Source organism: Sarcophilus harrisii, chromosome 6, assembly GCF_902635505.1.
Source record: "Sarcophilus harrisii chromosome 6, mSarHar1.11, whole genome shotgun sequence".
Classification (NCBI taxonomy): Eukaryota; Metazoa; Chordata; class Mammalia; order Dasyuromorphia; family Dasyuridae; genus Sarcophilus; species Sarcophilus harrisii.
In genome coordinates this window covers 211717879-211737913 of record NC_045431.1, presented here as the reverse complement: position 1 = coordinate 211737913, position 20035 = coordinate 211717879, and the positions used below count along the sequence as shown (strand labels likewise).

Genomic DNA, 20035 nt, shown 5'->3' with positions numbered 1-20035 from the left:
GAAGATTTTTTGAGTACTTGCTCTGGCTTTTGGAAACTGTAATCTCAGGCAAGTAGACATACTCAAGTAAGTTAATTTTTAATAATATTTTAGTTTTTTTCAAATATGTGCAAAGATAGTTTTCAACATTTACCTCTGCAAAACTTTGTTTGAATTTTTTTCCCTCTCCTCCCTCTTTCCCAAGACAGGAATCAATATGATATAGATAAAATGTGTAATTTTTATAAACCTATTTCCATATTTCTCATGCTGCACAAGAAAAATCTGATCAGAAGAGAAAAAACATGAAAAAGAAAATAAGCAAACAAACAACAAAAGATGAAAATACTATGCTTTGATCTACATTCTATCTCGATAGTTCTCTTTCTGAATGCAGATGGCACTTTCCACTACAAGTCTATTGTTATTAAGTAATTTCACTTATTAAGTGAGTGTTATTAAGTAATTCCACTTGCTTCACATATCTAAGCCTCATTTATCTCATCTGTAAAACTGGAATAATAAGACTTGTATGAATACAGACTTAATAAGGATGTTAGGAGAAAAAAACCAATATAAAACTGCCAAAAGCTTCATAAAAGTGAAGTCCCAACATTATTCTTTCTATCTTATTGATAGATTTTCCTGAATTATAAAAAGATAGGAAATGTTCACCTGAAACTGCTGCTGTTCATAATAATCATTCCAGTAATATCACTCTTTTTGAGACACTTTGTGCAATGCCAACAAAGTGACTGAGAAGGGAAGTTAGATTTTAATATACTTAATTAGGATTAGATTCTATTTCCTCAACAGTTTTTCTTTTTTTCTGAACTTGAAAAAATGAAATTCAGCAGCAGATACAGAATAGACTTGCTTTGATAGTGTTCAAAACCATTAAAACTGTCAGAACTTTCTGAAATACAAAGAAAAATTTTTTCCTTGTAAAACTAAGCTTATTTAACCTGTTGCTGCCATATTGGATGGGAGTAGTTCTGTGGTTTATGACTTTGGATGGAATCTATTCTGGAAAGAAAGGACTTTTCAATGACTTTCTTATTCTGAATGGGAACTTGTGAACCTAACTTGGCACAAATTCAAAGGTCTCTGCAAGGATGATGAACAGAGGCTGGGTTTTGTTGCCTTATAGTATTAAAAATTACTGACTCCTACATTTTAAAAGACAAATCATATATCTTCAGAATAAATTAAATCTATAATTGTTAGTTCAAAAATGATTTATGAGGTAGGAATGGGTAGTTTGTAAGTTTATCACATTTTATAGTTACAGTGGAATAACAGCATAGTAAAATGGGTAGGAAATTGGAATGACACTGGGAATATTTGAACTTGAATTGTAGTTTTGATGCTCACTTCTTGTATGACCTTGGCTAAGTTATTTCATTATCAGATTGTTATGTCTACATTTACAAAATGAAAAGGTCAGACTAGAAAATATCTAGAATGTGTTCTAACTTTAAATCCATGGATTTATGATTCTCTATGAGGAGACTTCCCTGCTCACTCAGAATGGAAAGGAAATTTGTGTTAGAAAAGGTGACTTTGTGTCACAATACTGAATTTTAATCTTTATATATTACCTGTTTATTATTGAGTAAATTGTTTAATATCTGAGATAGATAGTTGATAGAAAGATTCAGTTCAACAATAATTCACTGAATTCATACTATATATGATATTAGACTAGTTATTGGGATTATAAAGGCAAAACAGTCCCTAGCTTTAAAGAGCTTAGTTTTGCCTGGTGAAATGGTAAAGAACATTGCTAGTCAAAGTGCATTTCGAAATGGTTGCTTCTTATTAAAATGATGGGCATTATTGTTGAGTGATGTGAAAAGGGGCTATGGTGATATAATAGTCTTACTTGAAGCCAAGAACACTTCAGTTCAAATTCTGCTTCTGATAGACACAATCAGTAAGTTATTCAGTAGTTTTTCATTTGTGTTTGGTTTTTCACAATCATATATGGGGTTTTCTTATCAATGATACTGAAGTGGTTTGCCACTGGATTTCAGGCAACTTTTTAAGTGGCAGGTAAAGTCTCAAGCTTAGTTGAAAAAATAAATTTCTATATACAGGAGTTTGTTATAATAGTGAATCATTCCATATCCATAATAGTTGACACATTTCTCTTCAAATTTTTATCTACACTTGTTCTGCATACTTCTCTGACAGGATTTATCACACAAATCCTCATGTTCTGATTATCTGTTTCCCTGTTTTGCCCTCCTAACAAGTTCCTAAAGAGTAGGAATCATATTATTTCTTTCCTATTTAATGAAATATTAATGAATATTTGTGAAAAGGAGAAGAGAAAGACTGAAGGCAGAAAAGAAAACTAAAACAAGAAGGAAAAGGGAGAAAAAAAAAGGAAGAAAGGCAAAAAAGAAAGACAAAGGAAGGAATATTAGATGACTGTTCATGTGAAATATGGCAGGTTAGTCTAATGTTTATCTGAACAAACCCTCTTTATTATTCTTTTGATACAGTTTTTTTTTAATCTATTCAAAAGCATAAATTCTTAAATGAGAAAAATTCAACCTGAAATACAGCATTGTTAAATCTCAGCTACTTGACTGGATAATTAACCATAACCTTTAACTCAATTAATGTAACTATTGAACTCGATATTTAAAAGAGACAAAATTTAAGAAAATAAGACAAGAAGGAAACTTTTAAAAATTACATTTCTTGGCTAAGTTAGCCTAGTCCTTTATTTCTTCTGCATTTAAATGAAAAGTCAACAGTGAGCATTTTAAAATTATTTACTATGTGCCACATAATGGATTGGGAGATGGGGTTTCCAACCTAATTCAACAAAACTATAAAAAAATTTAAAAATATATACTCAAGGATATAAAACATGACCTCAAGTCATCAAAGATTGGTAGTATATTAGATACAGGGAATAAGAGAAAACACTAAAAATAAAAAGTTACCTTCAGGTTTTTAATAAAATCGACAAACATTTTTTTAATAAAATCCACAAACATTTGTAAGTGAAGAGGAAGTGTAACTTCCCAAAGAATTTTGGAATATGAATAGACTATCACAAGGGAGATACCCTTGTGATATTTAGTGTCTACTACAACCAAAGTAGTGATATTTCAGGTCAGGTGAAAGAATGCACTATCTAAGGGAGAAAGTGTAAAAAGGAAGTCAGTCAAAGAGGTATTCTTTAAGGAAAACTATCAGTTACATGAAATATATTCTTTCAGAGATAAAATTTATTTCATTCTTAAAAGGTCTGGGTTTAGGAAGAATGGCAGAGTAGGCTGGTAAATTTCAAATTCTCCCAATTCCCGCCACAAATAGAACAAATTGTGCTCAGGGTGAACATAGACTGGTGAAAAATCAATAAGACTTGGGGCAGAACAGGGCTCCCCTTGTTAAACCCTGAGAAGATCCTAAAAAAGACCTGGGTAGGGATTATAACCTAAATGCAAACACCTCCAGGCTACCTCCACAGAAACATCAAGTGTAGAATCTCTGGGGTTAGCTAGGTGTTGCTAGAGCCTCAGCAGAAGCCACAGAAACTTTCACCTCCCCAAGTATTTGTCATTGGGAACGTGAAACATGTTATGACAAAAATGACAAATCTTGAGAACAGACTTAGAAAAAAATATATAAAAATAATTGGACTGCCTGAAAATTGTTATAAAAAAAAAAAGATCTTGATAAAATAATACAAGAAATAATCCAAGAAAATTGTCCTAGAGAGAAAGAACATGAAGGGAAAGTAGAAATAGAAAAATCCATCAATCATCACCTCAATGAGATTCTTTGCAGAAAATGCATAAGAACATTATTGGCAAATTTTGAAACCCCCAAAACAAAGAGGAAATTTTTTTTCAAGAAATAAGAAAAAAAAAAAAAAGAAATAAGAAAAAAAAAAACAATTCAAATATGCTGGAGCTACAATTAAAATTGTACAGGACTTAGCAGCAGCTAAAATAAAAGACTGCTTTGAATTCATATCTACCAACAATTAAATATAAAAGAGCAACTTCAAGGAACTCAACAGGTTAAATTGTTTATTTTTTTATATGGGAAATTTATAGCATATGCTTAAGATTTACATCAGCAATACAACAGCTCAAAAGAAAGATTGGGACAGCCTTGAAGTAAAAATAGAATTATATCATACAAATGAGGTACAAAAAAAGAATAGACACAGAGATATTAGAGGGGGGAGGAGGGCTCATAGTTCTGAAAACCTACCCACATAGGGAATGGATTAAATAGGCAACACTACATATATACTATGAAGGGTATATCAGCCTCCAAAATCTATAGGGAGGAATATAGGGGAAGCAAAGGGTTAGTGAAGAAGACTAGGGAGTAACCCATGGGTGGGGAGAGGTTAATGCAAAGAGTCAGCAGAGATAGGAAAGATATGTGTGTGTCTAAGAGTGGGGGTATGTGTATTTGTATGTGTATATCTATATCTATATCTAAATATGTATCTATAGATATACCCTTTCTTAATTATAGCCTGCTTAGGGATGAGAAGAGATGAAAAGGGGGAAAAAGAATAAAATTTAAAAAAAAGTATGCATTAAAGAACAAAAGAAATTTACAAGGAAGTAAAGAAAAGATAAGACACTCATTATATACTTCAACAACAATACTATATGATGGTCAATTCTGATGGACCTGGCCATCTTCAGCAATGAGATGAACCAAATCAGTTCCAATAGAGCAGTAATGAACTGAACCAGCTATGCCCAGCAAAAGAACTCTGGGAGATGACTATGAACCACTACATAGAATTCCCAATCCCTACATTTTTGTCCGCCTGCATTTTTGATTTCCTTCACAGGCTAATAGTACACTATTTCAAAGTCTGATTCTTTTTGTACAGCAAAATAACTGTAGAGGACATGTATACATATATTGTATTTAATTTATACTTTAACATATTTAACATGTATTGGTCAACCTGCCATCTGGGGGAGAGAGAGGGGGGAAGGAGGGGAAAAATGGAACAAAAGGTTTGGCAATTGTCAATGCTGTAAAATTACCCATGCATATAACTTGTAAATAAAAAAAAACTATAATAAAAAAAAAGAAAAGATAAGATACTCATGAATATAATTTCTTTTACTAATGTATATATACTTGAACTGATATTTGTTATATGTTTTGAATCCTTCCTGATGTTCTGCTGGGCACATGACAATGTTCTCTTTTGTTTTATTTCATTTTGTTTTGTATCCTTTTCTGTTTTTCTTTTTTTCTTATTCTGTTTCTTTAAATAAAATAAATTTGGGGAAAAAAAGAAAAATCTGGGCTCAAGTCAGAACTCTTCTACTTATCACCAGTGAAACTAGGAAATCTATTTGTATATGTGTGTGTGTGTGTGTGTGTGTGTATTCTGTGTTCCTATTTCCTCAATTGTGAAGTGTACGTGTTAAGCTAGATAAGATTTATGATCATTCCCAGCTCTAAATCCTATGATCCTATAATAATGATTTTCAAATTTTACCTGAAAAAGTGAAACTCTAAATCCCAGATTGTTAGTATGGGAAGGAAGAGTCTTTGATGGATATACCATAAAGTCTACTAAATACCTGCTGTAATTTTACTTCGCCCTTCATATTTTGTTTTGGTGGGGAATAAAAAATAACAACAACAGATATTTATGTCATGAAGGTAGGAGACATCTAAGAAAAATTCAACCTGAAGAACATATTAGGAATAATGAACAATCCAGGAATACAATGAACCTTGTAGCCAAATTGAAAAACACAACAAAACAAAAAGTTGACCATAATTTTATTTTAAATCAGACTCTCCATTTGGAATGAGCATGAATCAATACTGTTGGTACCAACATCAAGCATATTCCTTTTGTTTTGGGGAGTAGGGTTTTTTGAAGCTAATTTATATTGCAGCAATATACCATAGCAGGCTGACAAAGAACAAAAATAAGAATAAAACCATAACTGATCAAGATCATCTGAGACTTTCCTTATGATGACTTGCTCAAAATGACACATGGTATGAATTATCTGGAGACCTACCTTTCTTTAGTTCTATATCTTAGATTAAAAGAAAGAAAATCTGTCACCAATTCACAGAATCTCATAACTGGAAAGAAAAAGAGATACTATAAAGTCCGATGCACTGAAAAAGAATTCTTGTATTAATGTTCTTATTTGCCACATAACTATAATGATCAACAATGAGCTTGGAATACTTTAGGACCTTCAGTGTTGGGGTTTTTGTTTGTTGTTTGTTTGTTTATTTTCTAATGAGGTTCCTTCCAGTTATGCCTCTCCAATTTGAAATTTTAAAGCAAATTCAAGAATAATTGAATTTAGTAAATTAATCTAAATTAAATTTCACCTTTTTGAATTTTTCTTAATTCTGTGATTAACAACATGTTTTCCAACTCTACCTACTTATGTGTCATCTATAAATCTACCTCATTAGGTTTTTGTGAGAATAAAATGAGAAGATACTGATGCTATTTGAGTGGACTAGATTACTGGCTATAAGATAGTTATAAGAATCCCCTTTAAATCAGTTGCAGGTTTGAGGAGTGAAAGAATTCACTTAATTCCAAATTATTAGTTGCAAAATGAAGTTTATTGTTAGATAGAAATCAGTTTACCAAGAGACTGACTTCTATAGTGGCAGATCTATGGAAGATGGAGTTTTGCACTGAGAATGCAGTTCTCAGTGGGCAGAAAGTCCTGGTAGCTGATTGAGCTACCAAAGTCCATCTGCAAAAGACCTTTCTTGCAGGAAACTATTATATTGGGTCATAGTGGGGGCTGAGACAGCCCAAGCAGGTCAGACCCAATGGGGGCTGGAACAGCTCAAGTTAGCTCATCTACAAGTTGGGTTTCAGATTGAGCTGGAATTTGAATAGAATTGAATAAGTTTCTTTAATTCAATAGGGTTAGAATTCTTTTGCTCAGAACTGAACCAACTCCACCTAGATAACAGAATGAAACTGTTTGTTTTGTTTCCCTCAGGCAGAGTCCCTCACTGAGGTAGAACTGAAGATTTTCTCCTTCAAGGAGTTTTAGAGTTTTGGGGTCCCTTCTTCAATATCTGTGAAGTGCTCAGCTCATGAGAAGTCTTATTTAGAAGACTTAAGAAGTCTTAAGAAGACTTAAGAAAGTGTTTTTGTCTTTGGTTAAATACACAGATAAAAATGTTAAATTGCACAGAGTAAAGCACAGACAACTCAGGCTCTCTAATGGATTTTTCTTTTGTTAAAAGTTTCCTTTTCTTTATGTGTACCCACTGTGATGTTAAATCATAAGCTGGAGAATTTTCCCAGGAACCAAAGTCAAGGACCTTTGCCTACAAAGGACTGCAAACTAAGATTTGTAATTTATTCTTTTTCTTTAAAAAAAATCAGGACATCTGTCCTTTAATTTCTCCAAAATATTTCTTCCATCATTCTGCCTTTCTTTAATCTTTCATAATAGTTAAAAAATCTTTAACCAATCACTAAGTCAAATTGATTCAGCAATTCTACCTCCTAGTTTGTTCAATATTTAAGGTATTTATGCAGTGCAGCCAATAATTAGAGCATTAGGTCCGGAGCCAGGAAATATTTAAATTCAAATTTGACTCCTGACACTTTATAATCATGTGATCCTTGGCAAGTCCCATTAAACTTTCCATCTCAGTTTCCCCAGCTTTAAAATGGGGGCAATAATTTCTTCTATTTCACAGAATTTTTGTAAGAATCAAAGAAGAAATTTGTAAAGAGTTCGGCACAGTTACTAAAACATAATTACTGCTTTTAATATGCTTCTTCCATCCCTGCAAGAATGTAGTTCATTTAAGCTAATATATTTGTACTCCTAGGTCTGTTAAGTGTTCTTCTACTTAAGTATCAATGTCCCATTTGTCATACATATTTGCTCTGACCTCACTAATCCAAAGATTACTCTCTTTGGTGGGGTGGGGGAAAGGGAATGAAAGGAATAATTATGCAGCTTTTCCTCAACTTCAAGTTATCACCATCTTGTTTTCTTAAAGTGCAGCAGTTCTACTTTATTTATTTATTTATTTTTGAGCCCTAACCCCTTCTCTTCCCAATAGCAATGACATTCTTTTTTGTTATTTCTTTTCAAAACCTTTCTCAGGTGAATTTTGGCACTACTCAAACTCATTCTTATAGGATATGTCATGATTTGCAGTCATCATCTGTCAACTCTCTTTGCTTCCACCTTCTGTATATATCTTTCTTAAATCTACATCCACGTCAGTCAACAGCCCATATTCTTAGACATCGAATGGCATTCTCCATATAAGCAATCAGCTTGGAAGATTCCTATTCTCTACTTATTGGTAACACTTTTATAATTTGTTTTCAACATCAGTGCTGCAAAATGATATCCAATGTGACATGATTCCATTTGTATGAAAAATTATAGAATAAAGAGTGCAGAATATGATTAGTCCTGTATTCCATACATTCCTAAAAATAACCAAACATAGCTTTATCAGAGAATCAACATGATTATTCACCATCAAATATATTCCTGTTAAAGTTTTCCAAAATAACAATAATAACCAGGAGCATTGCAGTGAAAAATCTGAACTTTCAAGTTCAGCCCAATCCTTTAAATGGATCAAAGAGAAAATCAGTAAGTAGAAGAAATACAAGAAAGAACTACCTTCTAAATTCTTTAAATTCTCTCTCCCTTTCTCTATGCCTCACATGCATTTATTTTGATTTGAGTCTTGAACAAAGTGCTTAAGGTATTCTCTCTGTCTCTTTATCTCTGTCAATCTGTCTGTCAGCCTCTCTCTTAAATTGTGCTAAATATATATAAAATATGATTTTTTCTTGATCTAGATTAGGGAAATAATGTCATATGGTTATATACTGGCTAATATGCAATCCATTCTGAATTTATTGACACAAGGAATACTAGCCTAGTAAATGGCTCACTCATTAATTTAATCTAAGTAGCAAATAGAATAAGTGCCTGAGGTACAGCTACTATCTAATCCAGATAAATAGCATATTCATTCATTAGGAGGTAGCTGCAATGCTTGTGTGAGTCTCCTATGATCCTTCTAAAGTAAACAGTAGACTTACTTATGTTTTCCTCTGGTTGTCATAGACCAAAATCAATAAAAATAAATGAAAAAAGGAAAAGAAAAGAAAGGAGCAGAGAATACGACCATAGTGGAAAGTAAAGTGGCTACTCATAAAGACAGACATGGAAAAGGATGGTACAAAGTAAGCAGTCTTTAAAAGGAAAGACTATAAACCATGTAACTTAAGAGTGAATTCATATCACATTTTTTCAGTTATCCAGAAAGAATTATTCATGATACATTTGTTATTATTTAAAAGAAGATAAATGGGAGGCAAAATGGCATGGTATCCATGCCCTCAGTCATAATGCTGTTGGATATATATTCTTCAGTTTTAATATAACATTTTCCTTAAAGTGATTCCTACCTCATTTTGGAGATCTCGGATCATTTTGCTCTTTCTTTCCATTTCAGTCTTTAAAAAATTAATCTGAAAATGAATAGAATATTAATTAAGTAGACACATTTCAAATTCATCCCCATATTTTCCTAACTTACCATTCAAAGTTCCAATATATAATTAAGCAATTACTCCACAGTTATCAATAAAATACTTAGAAAGCAAAAGGAATTGAAATTTTTATTAACCAAATAAATCATTAATATACCCATATACACCTCTACTTAATGTGAAAATGTTCTTTTTTATATTTAATGGGAGATCATAAATGTACTCAATTAAAAGGCCATTTATGGCTGAATTAAAGATTTGTTGTAGTTGTACCAGTGGCTGCAACAGTTTGCTTTCCTATATGAGAGTCTGGTGTAGTTCTAAGTGAATATTGATGATGATAGTGATGTTGCTGATGATGATAATGACAATTATAATGATGACAATACCTAGAATTATATAAACGTTTGGCCAATGTGTTACTTGCAAATTTATTTGATCTTTATAATAATCTTATGAAAAGGATATAATTAATTTGTCCATTTTTAATAATGAGGAAACTAAGGCTGATATAATTTAAGTATTTGGAAATTGATTCAAGTAACATGAAAAGTAAATATCTGAAAATGAATTCTAGTCTTCCTGAATCTAAGTCCAGTATTCTAGCTACTCTACCACCAAGCTAACTCAGACAGTACTTGTTTAAAGCTCCTAGGTAAATCATTCAATTTACTTCTCTCTTTGTAAAAATATGGGTTACCTCTTGTCCTATGAATATTAACAGCATTCTCTTTAGGATCAAATGAGATAGTAGATACAAAAGTTCCTTGAAAAAAAAGTAAAGTTTTCTTCTATACTAAAAAGAAAACACAGATTTGAATTCCAAGCTCTACTTAGATTTATTTTTGTTTCTTTGTTATTTCTTTATACTTTCCCCTTATTTTTAATAAGTTTTGTTGTTCATTTGCTTTTTTTCTTTCTCATTTTTTCCCTTTTTGGTCTGATTTTCTTTTTATGCAGCATGATAATTGTAGAAATATGTATAGAACAATTACATATGTTTAACATATATTGGATTACTTGCCTTTTAGGGGAAGAAGTGGAAAGGAGGAGAAAAAAATTGGAGCACAAGGTTCTGTAAGAGTATATGTTGAAAACTGCATCTATTTTGAAAATAAAAAGCTAAAAAAAAAAGAAAGAAACTATTTTGTGATCATTGTAAGATGAGATCTGCCATCTCATAAATAATCTACTTATGTCATCTTTAAATGTTTTAATAATGTATCAAAATCTAATAATGTATTCATCTATAGTTTTCAATATATAATCTGTTTCTCAGTAGTTGAATATCAAGGCAACATTTATCTTGTCGAAAGAATCTATGAAGTGTATGATGTATTTCCTCCTTTTTGGAAAATAAATGTGAAACATAAAGGCTATTTTCTCTTTAATATTTGAAAAATTCATAGCTGCACTGAATCTAGATCAAATTAACTCAGGAATCAAAATTTCAGTGTGATCATTTATAGCTCTGAAAAAATGTCAAATGCTACCAATAAGACTTTCATCATTTTTAAAAAAAAAAATTTATACTTTGAAAATAATAGAAAAATCTTGAATATATACATTAAGTTAAAAATATGCATAAATTTTTATAGGATTAGTAGTTAAATATAACCCAGACTTGTAAATTCTTCTGACAGCTATTCCCCTGTTTGTCTGTGAGAATTCATTTGGATTGCTCAATTTTTCCTCAGGCTGAGTTGCTTAAATTCTTTGATTCTTGTTTTGTTAATCTTGAGATTTTTTTTTTATTAAATTTATTTATGTTTTAGTGTTGTTGGCCTTTAATTTGCCATCATGATTTTTGATAAATTTTCTCCTTTCCATTTGTTTTTAAATATTTTTCTTTTAAAATTTTTTCTTTCTCTTATTGCTTATGTTATTTTCCATTTTTCAAATTTCCTATACTTTTAGATGTAGGAAAAAGGAACTGTTTTTGGAAGCAAATTCTTATTCAGTCTTCTTTCTGGAAAGCCTCAACAAACCATTCTTTTTATAAAGTTAAATTTATACACAGTGAAGAAATAACTTTTTGAGAGGTTTTCGGGTAATGGCTACAAGGAAATACATGAATTTTAAGGTGCAAGAACTGAGAGAAATTTAAAAGAACTTCCAATTGTATCATCAAGAATATCACTCACATCAATCAACTAAAACCAAGTTAAGACCAAAATGATTTTTAGAATATCTGAATTATGAGTCATGTAGTCATTTTATCTGAGCTTCACTCAAAATGTCTCAGTGACTCTTCCTCTATCCTTCCTTTTTCCTCCTTCCATCTCCCCTGTTATCTGCCTTTTCCTCTCTTTTTTCTCATTTTGCTTTTAATCAAAGGGTGGAACTCTTTTTCTTATTTGGGCTGCTTTTGTCTTTCTTAGAAATCCTGGTAGCTCTCAGAGCCTAATGAATCAACCAAAGACTTCTGGATTTGGTATGTGTATGTTTGTATGTGTGTATACACACACTATGTATAACATATATACATATACACACATATCTACATATGTATAATATATATACATACACACATATGTATCTATCCATATATACATATTTATATGGCAATATTTAATGAAGCTTATCATTACTGTTGAGAACTTCTGAGCTTCAATGATCTGTCATCCCTTAGCCTTGCTAGTAACAAGTATTATAAATATAGTCTCACTATTGACTTTATTTCTTATTCTAAAAGCACTATTTAAAAATAAAAACAATAGCTGCATTTTATAGCATATTTACAAAGCACCATTTCATATACATATTTAAAAAGTGATTTACATATATTTTCTCATTTATTTTCCATTCTAGCATCTTACAGAGTAAGTAATGCGTATATTTATGAATTTTAAGCTGAAGTAATTAAGTCTTAAAAATGTCACTGATCACCCATATAGCCACAGGTAGGAGAAAAACAAGAGCAGAGATTTAGAGTTCTTTGGAGACTTAAATATTACCTAATTTACTCCTTTACTTTACATATGAAGTTCAGAGAGATAAAGTACCTTGACCCGAATCTTACATATAGTAAGTTATTTATAGGTGTTAAAGGTCCAAGTGCTTAGACTAATCTAGCATAATTACCATTGAAATTCAAAGTGGAACGTTTCCTTCCTGCAGTAGGAAGACCCATCTTGACTTAATGCCCCCTATGTGATTTTCCTTGTTAAGTGGAGCTCTCAGAGGCACAGGTCTCAAAGTTGAAAGGGTTTCAGTAGATGAATCAGTTTCTGAACTGGAAGTGGCCACAGAAGCCACCTAGTCCAGATTGTAATGGAACATGATACTCCTATATATATATGAAAAGCAAGTAGCAAGTCTGGGGCTGGAGCCAAGATGATGGAGTAAGCCAGGAAGCTGCCTGAGCTCTGTCAGTTTCCCTCCAAAACCACATGAAATCAACATCTGAGCAGAGTCTGAGGAAATGAAACCCTCTGTAGCTCAAGGAGCTGGAAAAAGCTCAAGGGAGGTCAGTTTCACTAGGATGAAAAGGCTGCTTAGCCCAGGTCACACAGACTCTGGGAAAGCAGTGAGAGGGTCTCAACCACTGTGAATCAGCAGCTGAGACCTTCAGTCCTGGCTCAGGAAAGGAGCACAGCAGGGGGCAGCCTCCAGCCAGCTCAGGAGGCAAACTCTGGGAAACCAGGCTGTTTCCTGAGCAGAGCAGGCAAAGCTGCCCCTGCAAACCCAAGGGGATGCTGTGCTGAAAGGCAAGGCTCAGAGAAGCATGGGAAGTTTGGAACAGCGCCTCCTTTACTCCAGGAGCAGAGATTCTCCTTAAAAGTTTAAAAAAAAAAAAAAAAAAGAGGAAATACCACAAGAAAAGGAAAAAATGAGCAAGAAACAGAAAAGAACTTTGACCTATGGTGATAAAGGCAGACCAAAACACAAGCTCAGAGGAGGAAAGAATGTCCACAGAAGACATCTTGAAGAGTGAGATAAATTGGTCTCAAGTTTAAAGAGGCTTATTCTCCAATTGACAAATGGTCAAAGGATATGAACAGACAATTTTCAGATGATGAAATTGAAATCATTACCACTCATATGAAAGAGTGTTCCACATCATTATTAATCATAGAAATGCAAATTAAGACAACTCTGAGATACCACTACACACCTGTCAGATTGGCTAAGATGACAGGAAAAAATAATGATGATTGTTGGAGGGAATGTGGGAAAACTGGGACACTGATGTATTGTTGGTGGAGCTGTGAACGAATCCAACCCTTCTGGAGAGCAATCTGGAATTATGCCCCCAAAGTTATCAAACTGTGCATATCCTTTGATCCAGCAGTGTTTCTACTGGGCTTATACCCCAAGGAGATACTAAAGAAGGGAAAGGGACCAGTATGTGCACGAATGTTTGTGGCAGCCCTTTTTGTAGTGGCCAGAAGCTGGAAAATGAATGGATGCCCATCAATTGGAGAATGGTGAGTAAATTGTGGTATATGAATGTTATGGAATATTATTGTTCTGTAAGAAATGACCAGCAGGATGAATACAGAGAGGCCTGGAGAGACTTATATGAACTGATGTAAGTGAAATGAGCAGAACCAGGAAATCATTATATACATCAACAACGATACTGTATGAAGATGTAATCTGATGGAAGTGGATTTCTTTGACAAAGAGACCTAACTCAGTTTCAATTGATCAATGTTGGACAGAAGCAGCTACACCCAAAGAAAAAACACTGGGAAATGAATGTAAACTGTTTGCATTCTTGTGTTTCTTCCTGAGTTATTTTTACCTTTTGAATCCAATTCTCCCTGTGCAACAAGAAAACTGTTTGGATCTGCACACATACATTGTATCTAGGATATACTAGGACATATTCAACATATATAGGACTGCTTGCCATCTAGGGAGGGGGTGGAGGGTGGGAGGGAAAAATCAGAACAGAAGTGAGTGCAAGGGATAATGTTGTAAAAAAATTACCCTGGCATGGATTCTGTCAATAAAAAGTTACTATAATAAAAAAAAAATGCAAAAAAAAAAAGTTTAAAGAGGCTTCTTAAAAATACTCATAAAAGACCTCAAAAGGCAAAAAAAAGAGAGAGGTAGAAGAAAACATGAGAAAAGAAATGAGAGGTATGCATGAGAGAGTCAACAATGTAGAAAAGGAAGGAAAAAAATTGAAGAAAATAATTACTTAAACAGTAGAATAAACAAAGTGGAAAAAAAGCCACAAAAATAACTGAAGAAAATCACACATTAAAAACTAGAACAGGGCAAATGGAAGCTAATGACTTTGTGAGACAGCAAGAATCAGTCAAACAAACAAAAAGAATGAAAAAATGGGAGAAAATGTGAAACATCTCATTGGCAAAACAGTCAACCTGAAAAATACATCCATAAGATACAATTTTAAAATTACTATCATACCTGAAGGCCATGACCAAAAAAAAGAGCCTGGAGAACATTCTACAAGAGGCCATTAAAGAAAACTTCCCCATTGTTCTAGAAAAAGAGGGGGAAGTACTCATCAAAAAAATCCATCAATCACATCTGGAAAAACATCCCACAAGCAAAACACCAAAGAACATTGTTGCAAAACTCCAAAACTGTAATCTAAGGGAAAAAATATTGCAAGCTGCCAGACCAAAAAAAATTAAATATGGTCTGGCAACCTCTACAATAAAGGATCAGAGGGCTTAGAATACCATATTTTGGAAGACAAAGGACCTATGGTTACAACCAAGAATTTACTACCCAGTGAGATTAAATATCAGCTTTCAGGGGAGACAGTGGAGCTTCAATGAAGAGACTTTCAATCATTTCTAATAAAAAATAAATAGAACTAAACAGAAAAAAAATTTAATTACAAACACAGGACTTAAGAGAACCATAGAAATTAAACAGGGAAAAATATATATTTAAAGGTTAAACTGTTTACATCCCTAGATGAGAAAAAATTATCTAATTTTTGAGAACTGTGTCTGACTCTGGGGCAGACAAAGGGGGGGCATCACATGGATTGAAGGTGTGGTTGTGAATGGTCTCTGACATCAAAGAAAAAAAAATAAGGGGTAGGAAAAGGTCTGTGGTAGAAAAAGAGGAAAGGGAAGATATAATGGACAATTACTTCACATCAAGAAGCTCAAATCCTACAATCCTGGAAAAAAAATTTTAAAGAATGAGTGGGTCAAATAACAAATTGAAGAAAGAAGCCATATTTATATCCAAAAGAATGACAGTAATGAAACAGCATACTAAAACCTATGGGATGCAGCTAAAGCAGTTCTTAGGGGAAATTTAATATCTTTAAATAGCTTCATGAATAAAATAGAGAAAGAAGAGATCAATGAATTAGACATATAACTAAAAAAGCTAGACAGAACAAATAAAAATCCCCCAATAAAATTAGAAATTATGAAACTCAAAAAAGAGATTTAAAAAATAGAGACAAAGACAGCTATTGACTTAATAACCAAAATGAAGAGTGGGTTTTATGAAAAAATTAACAAAATAGATAAGCCTTTTTTAAAGAAAGAAAAAATCAAACCACTAGTGTCAAAAATGAAAGGGTAAATCTACCAACAATGAAAAAGAAATTAAAGCAATGATTAGAAGTTATTTTGTTCAACTCTATAGCAGCAAGTCTGACAATCTAAGTGGAATAGATGAATATTTACAAAATTATAAATTGTCCAGGTTAACAAAAGAGGAAATAAAATATTTAAACAGTCCCATTTTAGAAAAAGAAATTGAACAAGTCATTAATGAACTCCCTAAGAAAAAACCTCCAGGGCCAGATGGATTCACAAGTGAATTCTATCAAACATTTAAAGATCAATTTATTCAAATACTATGTAAACTATATGCAAAAATGGAGTACTGCCAAATTCCTTCTATGACACAAATATGGCACTGGTACCTAATGCAGGAAGGGCTAAAATAGAGAAAGAAAATTATGGACCAATCTGCCTAATGAATATTGATATAAAATCTTAAATAAAATAATAACAAAGATATTACAGCAATTTGTCAACTTGATAATACACTATGACCCAATAGGATTTATACTAGGAATGCAGGGCTGGTTCAGTATTGGAAAACTATTACCATCATCAACCCTAACCATAACAAAAGCAGCAGAAATCATATGATAATCTCAATAGATTCAGAAAAAGCTTTTGATAAAACACAGCATCCATTCTGATTAAAAACATAAGAAAACATAGGGATAAAGGGAACTTTCCTTAAAATAATATGCACTATCTATCTAAAACCATTAGCAAGCATTTTTTTTTTTTTTTTTTATAATTGAGAGAACTGTATGCATTCCCAATAAGATCTGGGGTGAAACAAGGATTCCCATTATCAACACTATTATTCAACATTATACTAGAAATGTTGGCTTTAGCAATAAGAAAAGAAAAAGAAATGAAAGGAATTAGCATAGGCAATGAGGAAATAAGACTGTTATTCTTTGCAAATAAAATGATGATATACTTAGAGAATCCTAGAAACTCATGCAAAAACCTACTGGAAACAATTCACAGCTTTAGCAAAGTTGCAGGATATGAAATAAATCCACATAAATTAGCAGCATTTCTATATATTACTGACAAAGCTCATCAGCAAGAGATTGAGAGAGCAATTACATTTAAAATTATTATAGACAAAATAAAATATTTAGGGGTCTACCCACCAATACCCACTCAAGAACTATATGAACACAATTACAAACACTTCTCACACAGTCACATCTAAATTATTGGAAAAATATAAATTATTGATGGATAGGCTGAACTAAAATAATAAAAATGATGATTCTACCTAAATTGATCCATTTGCTTAGTGCCATACCAATCAAAATGCCAAAACATTATTTTATAGAACTAAAAAATTTTTTTTAAAAATTCATCTGTAATAACAAAAAGTCAAGAACATCAAGAGAATTAATTGAAAAAAAATTACAAAGGATGGTTGCTTAGCAGCACCAAACTTAAAACTATATTACAAAGCAGCAATAATCAAACCATTTGATACTGGCTAAGAAATAGAGTAGTGGATCAGCATAATAGATTAGATATACATGGCACAATAATCAAGACCTATAGTAATCTGGTATTTTATAAATCTCCAGACTCCAACTTCTGGAATAACATATGATGAATGCTGGGAAAATTGGAAAATATGTCAGAAAATCAGCATAGACCTACATCTCACACACTATACCAAAATAAGGTCAACATGAATACATGATTTGGGCATAATGGGTGGTACCATAAACAAAATAGGAGAACAAGGGATTTTTGGAGAAAGGGAGAATTGATGACCAAAGAAGAACTAGAGAACATTATGAAAGGCAAAATGGGCACCTTTGATTAAAAAAATTTTGCATAAACAAAACCAACGAAACAAGATTAAAAGGGAAGTACAAAGCTGGGGAAAAATCTTTATAGACAGTATTTATGATAAAGGTCTCATTTCTAAAATATATAAAAAACTGCCAAATTTACAAGAATATAAGCTATTCTTCAATTGATAAATGGTCAAAAGATATAAACAGACAATTTTCAGATGATGAAATTAAATTCATTTAGTTATATGAACAAATGTTTTAAATCACTATTGATTAGAGAAATACAAATTAAAATAACTCTGAGGTACTACCTTATACCTCTCAGATTGATTAAGATGACAGGAAAAGATAATGATAAATGTTGGAGGGGATCTAGGAAAATTGGTATACTAAAGCATTGTTGGTGGATTTATGAATGATAGCAATCTGGAACTATGCCCAAAGGGCTATCAGATTGGGCATACCCTTAGACCCAGCAGTGCCATTACTGGGTCTGTATCCCAAAGAAATCATAAAGGAGGGAAAAGAACCCTTATGTGCAAAAAATGTTATTGGTGGGTTTTTGTGGTAGCAAAGAATTGTTAAAGGAGTAGATGTCTATCAATTAGGGAATGCCTGAACAAGTTGTAGTATATGAAAGCAATGGAAAATTATTGTTTTATTAAAAAAAAAATGAACAATCTAGTCATAGAAAGACCTGGAAAGATTTACATGAACTGATGCTGAGTGAAATAAGCAGAATCAGGAATACATTGTACATGATAATAGCAAGAATGTGAGATGATTAACTATGGTTCTCATATGGTTTTCAGTGGTGTAGTGATCCAAGACAATCCCAATAAACTTTGGACAGAAAATGACATCCAAAAAAAATCTAAGGAGATTGAATATAAATCAACACATGTTTTGTTCACTTCTTTTTTCTATTTTTTTCTCTTTCCCATGGTTTTCCCCTTTTGCTCTGACTTTTCTCTCCCAACATGATTCATAAAGCAATGTGTATTAAAAATAAACTTACCAAAATTTTAAAAATAAATAAATAAAAATAAAAATTTAAAACAAGTACCATTTTTGCTTGAAGATCTATAGTTCTGGAAATCCCCTACCTTCCAAGATAGTCTATGATACTTTGGAATAGCACCAATTATCAGAGTTTCTTCCCATTAAACCTGAGTCTATCTCTTTGCAACTTCAGCCTATGGTACCATCTTTTGTCTAACTAAGGTCTAATAACCTCTAAGAGTGAATAAACAGCTCTTGAATATTCAATTTCCAAAGAAACATGCCACTTGACAATGTTGGCCATGCTTTGATATTTGAATTAGTGAGGAAACATTATGAAGATCTTTTGTTAAGTACTTATTAAAAAAAAAAGCAGATATCCCAAAAGAGATGGGATACATGCTAAGCAAAGGAGACAGCATATGGAGGGGAATTAAAATAAGCAAATACAAGCATGTCACAAAGAATAGTTCAGGTAAAGCAGGAAGTCAGAATGCAGGTGGCCTGGGTTAGAGATAGTTGGAAAAGTTATTAAGTTTTATATTGGCCATTACCACTAGACTCCATGATTCTAGATAAGGCTGATTAAATACTGGTAGAAGGGGGTTTGTCATTCATGCAGGATAATTTAGAATTACCTAAGTGATTGAGTAGATCCTGAACAGAATAAGATGAAAACAATGATCACCAATCAGTTCCTAGGAGCCTATCCCAGCAAATTCTGGCTAGAGAAGTAATAATTGTGAACAAATGGCTTTCTATCTTGATCCAAAATGTGTTTCTTATGAATTTGTTCCAGAATTTCACTTACTGAAAGACAGAAAAGAATAAGGCATATCTGGATATACTTGCTTAGTCAATGATGCTCAAATGGTTTTCCCCATCTCCTTAATCCCTCTGCTGTCTAATATCTGTTGTTCATAATTAACAACAACAACTATAATTAAATTATAACGAAAATAGATTAGAATGAAAGACTGGACGCTTTTCAATGTCACACAAGGGCAGTGGTACCTTAGCTATGAAGAGCACGCACAGAAGATTGCCTGGGCTGTTTCCTTCCTAATGTGATGACAGTAATTAAACCAAACATATTCAGGCCAATGCCAATAGACTCCCACTATCTGTGACCTTGAAATGACCGAAGTGGAGTCTCCATTGAAATAACTGCTGCCCCTAGCAGAAACCCATAC

At 32.6% G+C, this 20035-nt stretch overlaps 1 protein-coding gene across 2 annotated transcripts in view; it reads right to left on the bottom strand.

Moving 5' to 3' along the window:
- Window positions 1–20035, bottom strand: part of LUZP2 (leucine zipper protein 2) — a 684014-nt gene that overhangs the window by 365829 nt on the left and 298150 nt on the right. For both annotated transcript variants that reach the window (XM_031941821.1, XM_031941822.1), the window contains exon 5: window positions 9446–9508. In XM_031941821.1, the coding sequence (XP_031797681.1) occupies window positions 9446–9508 (63 nt within the window). The remainder of the gene's footprint in view (window positions 1–9445; window positions 9509–20035) is intronic.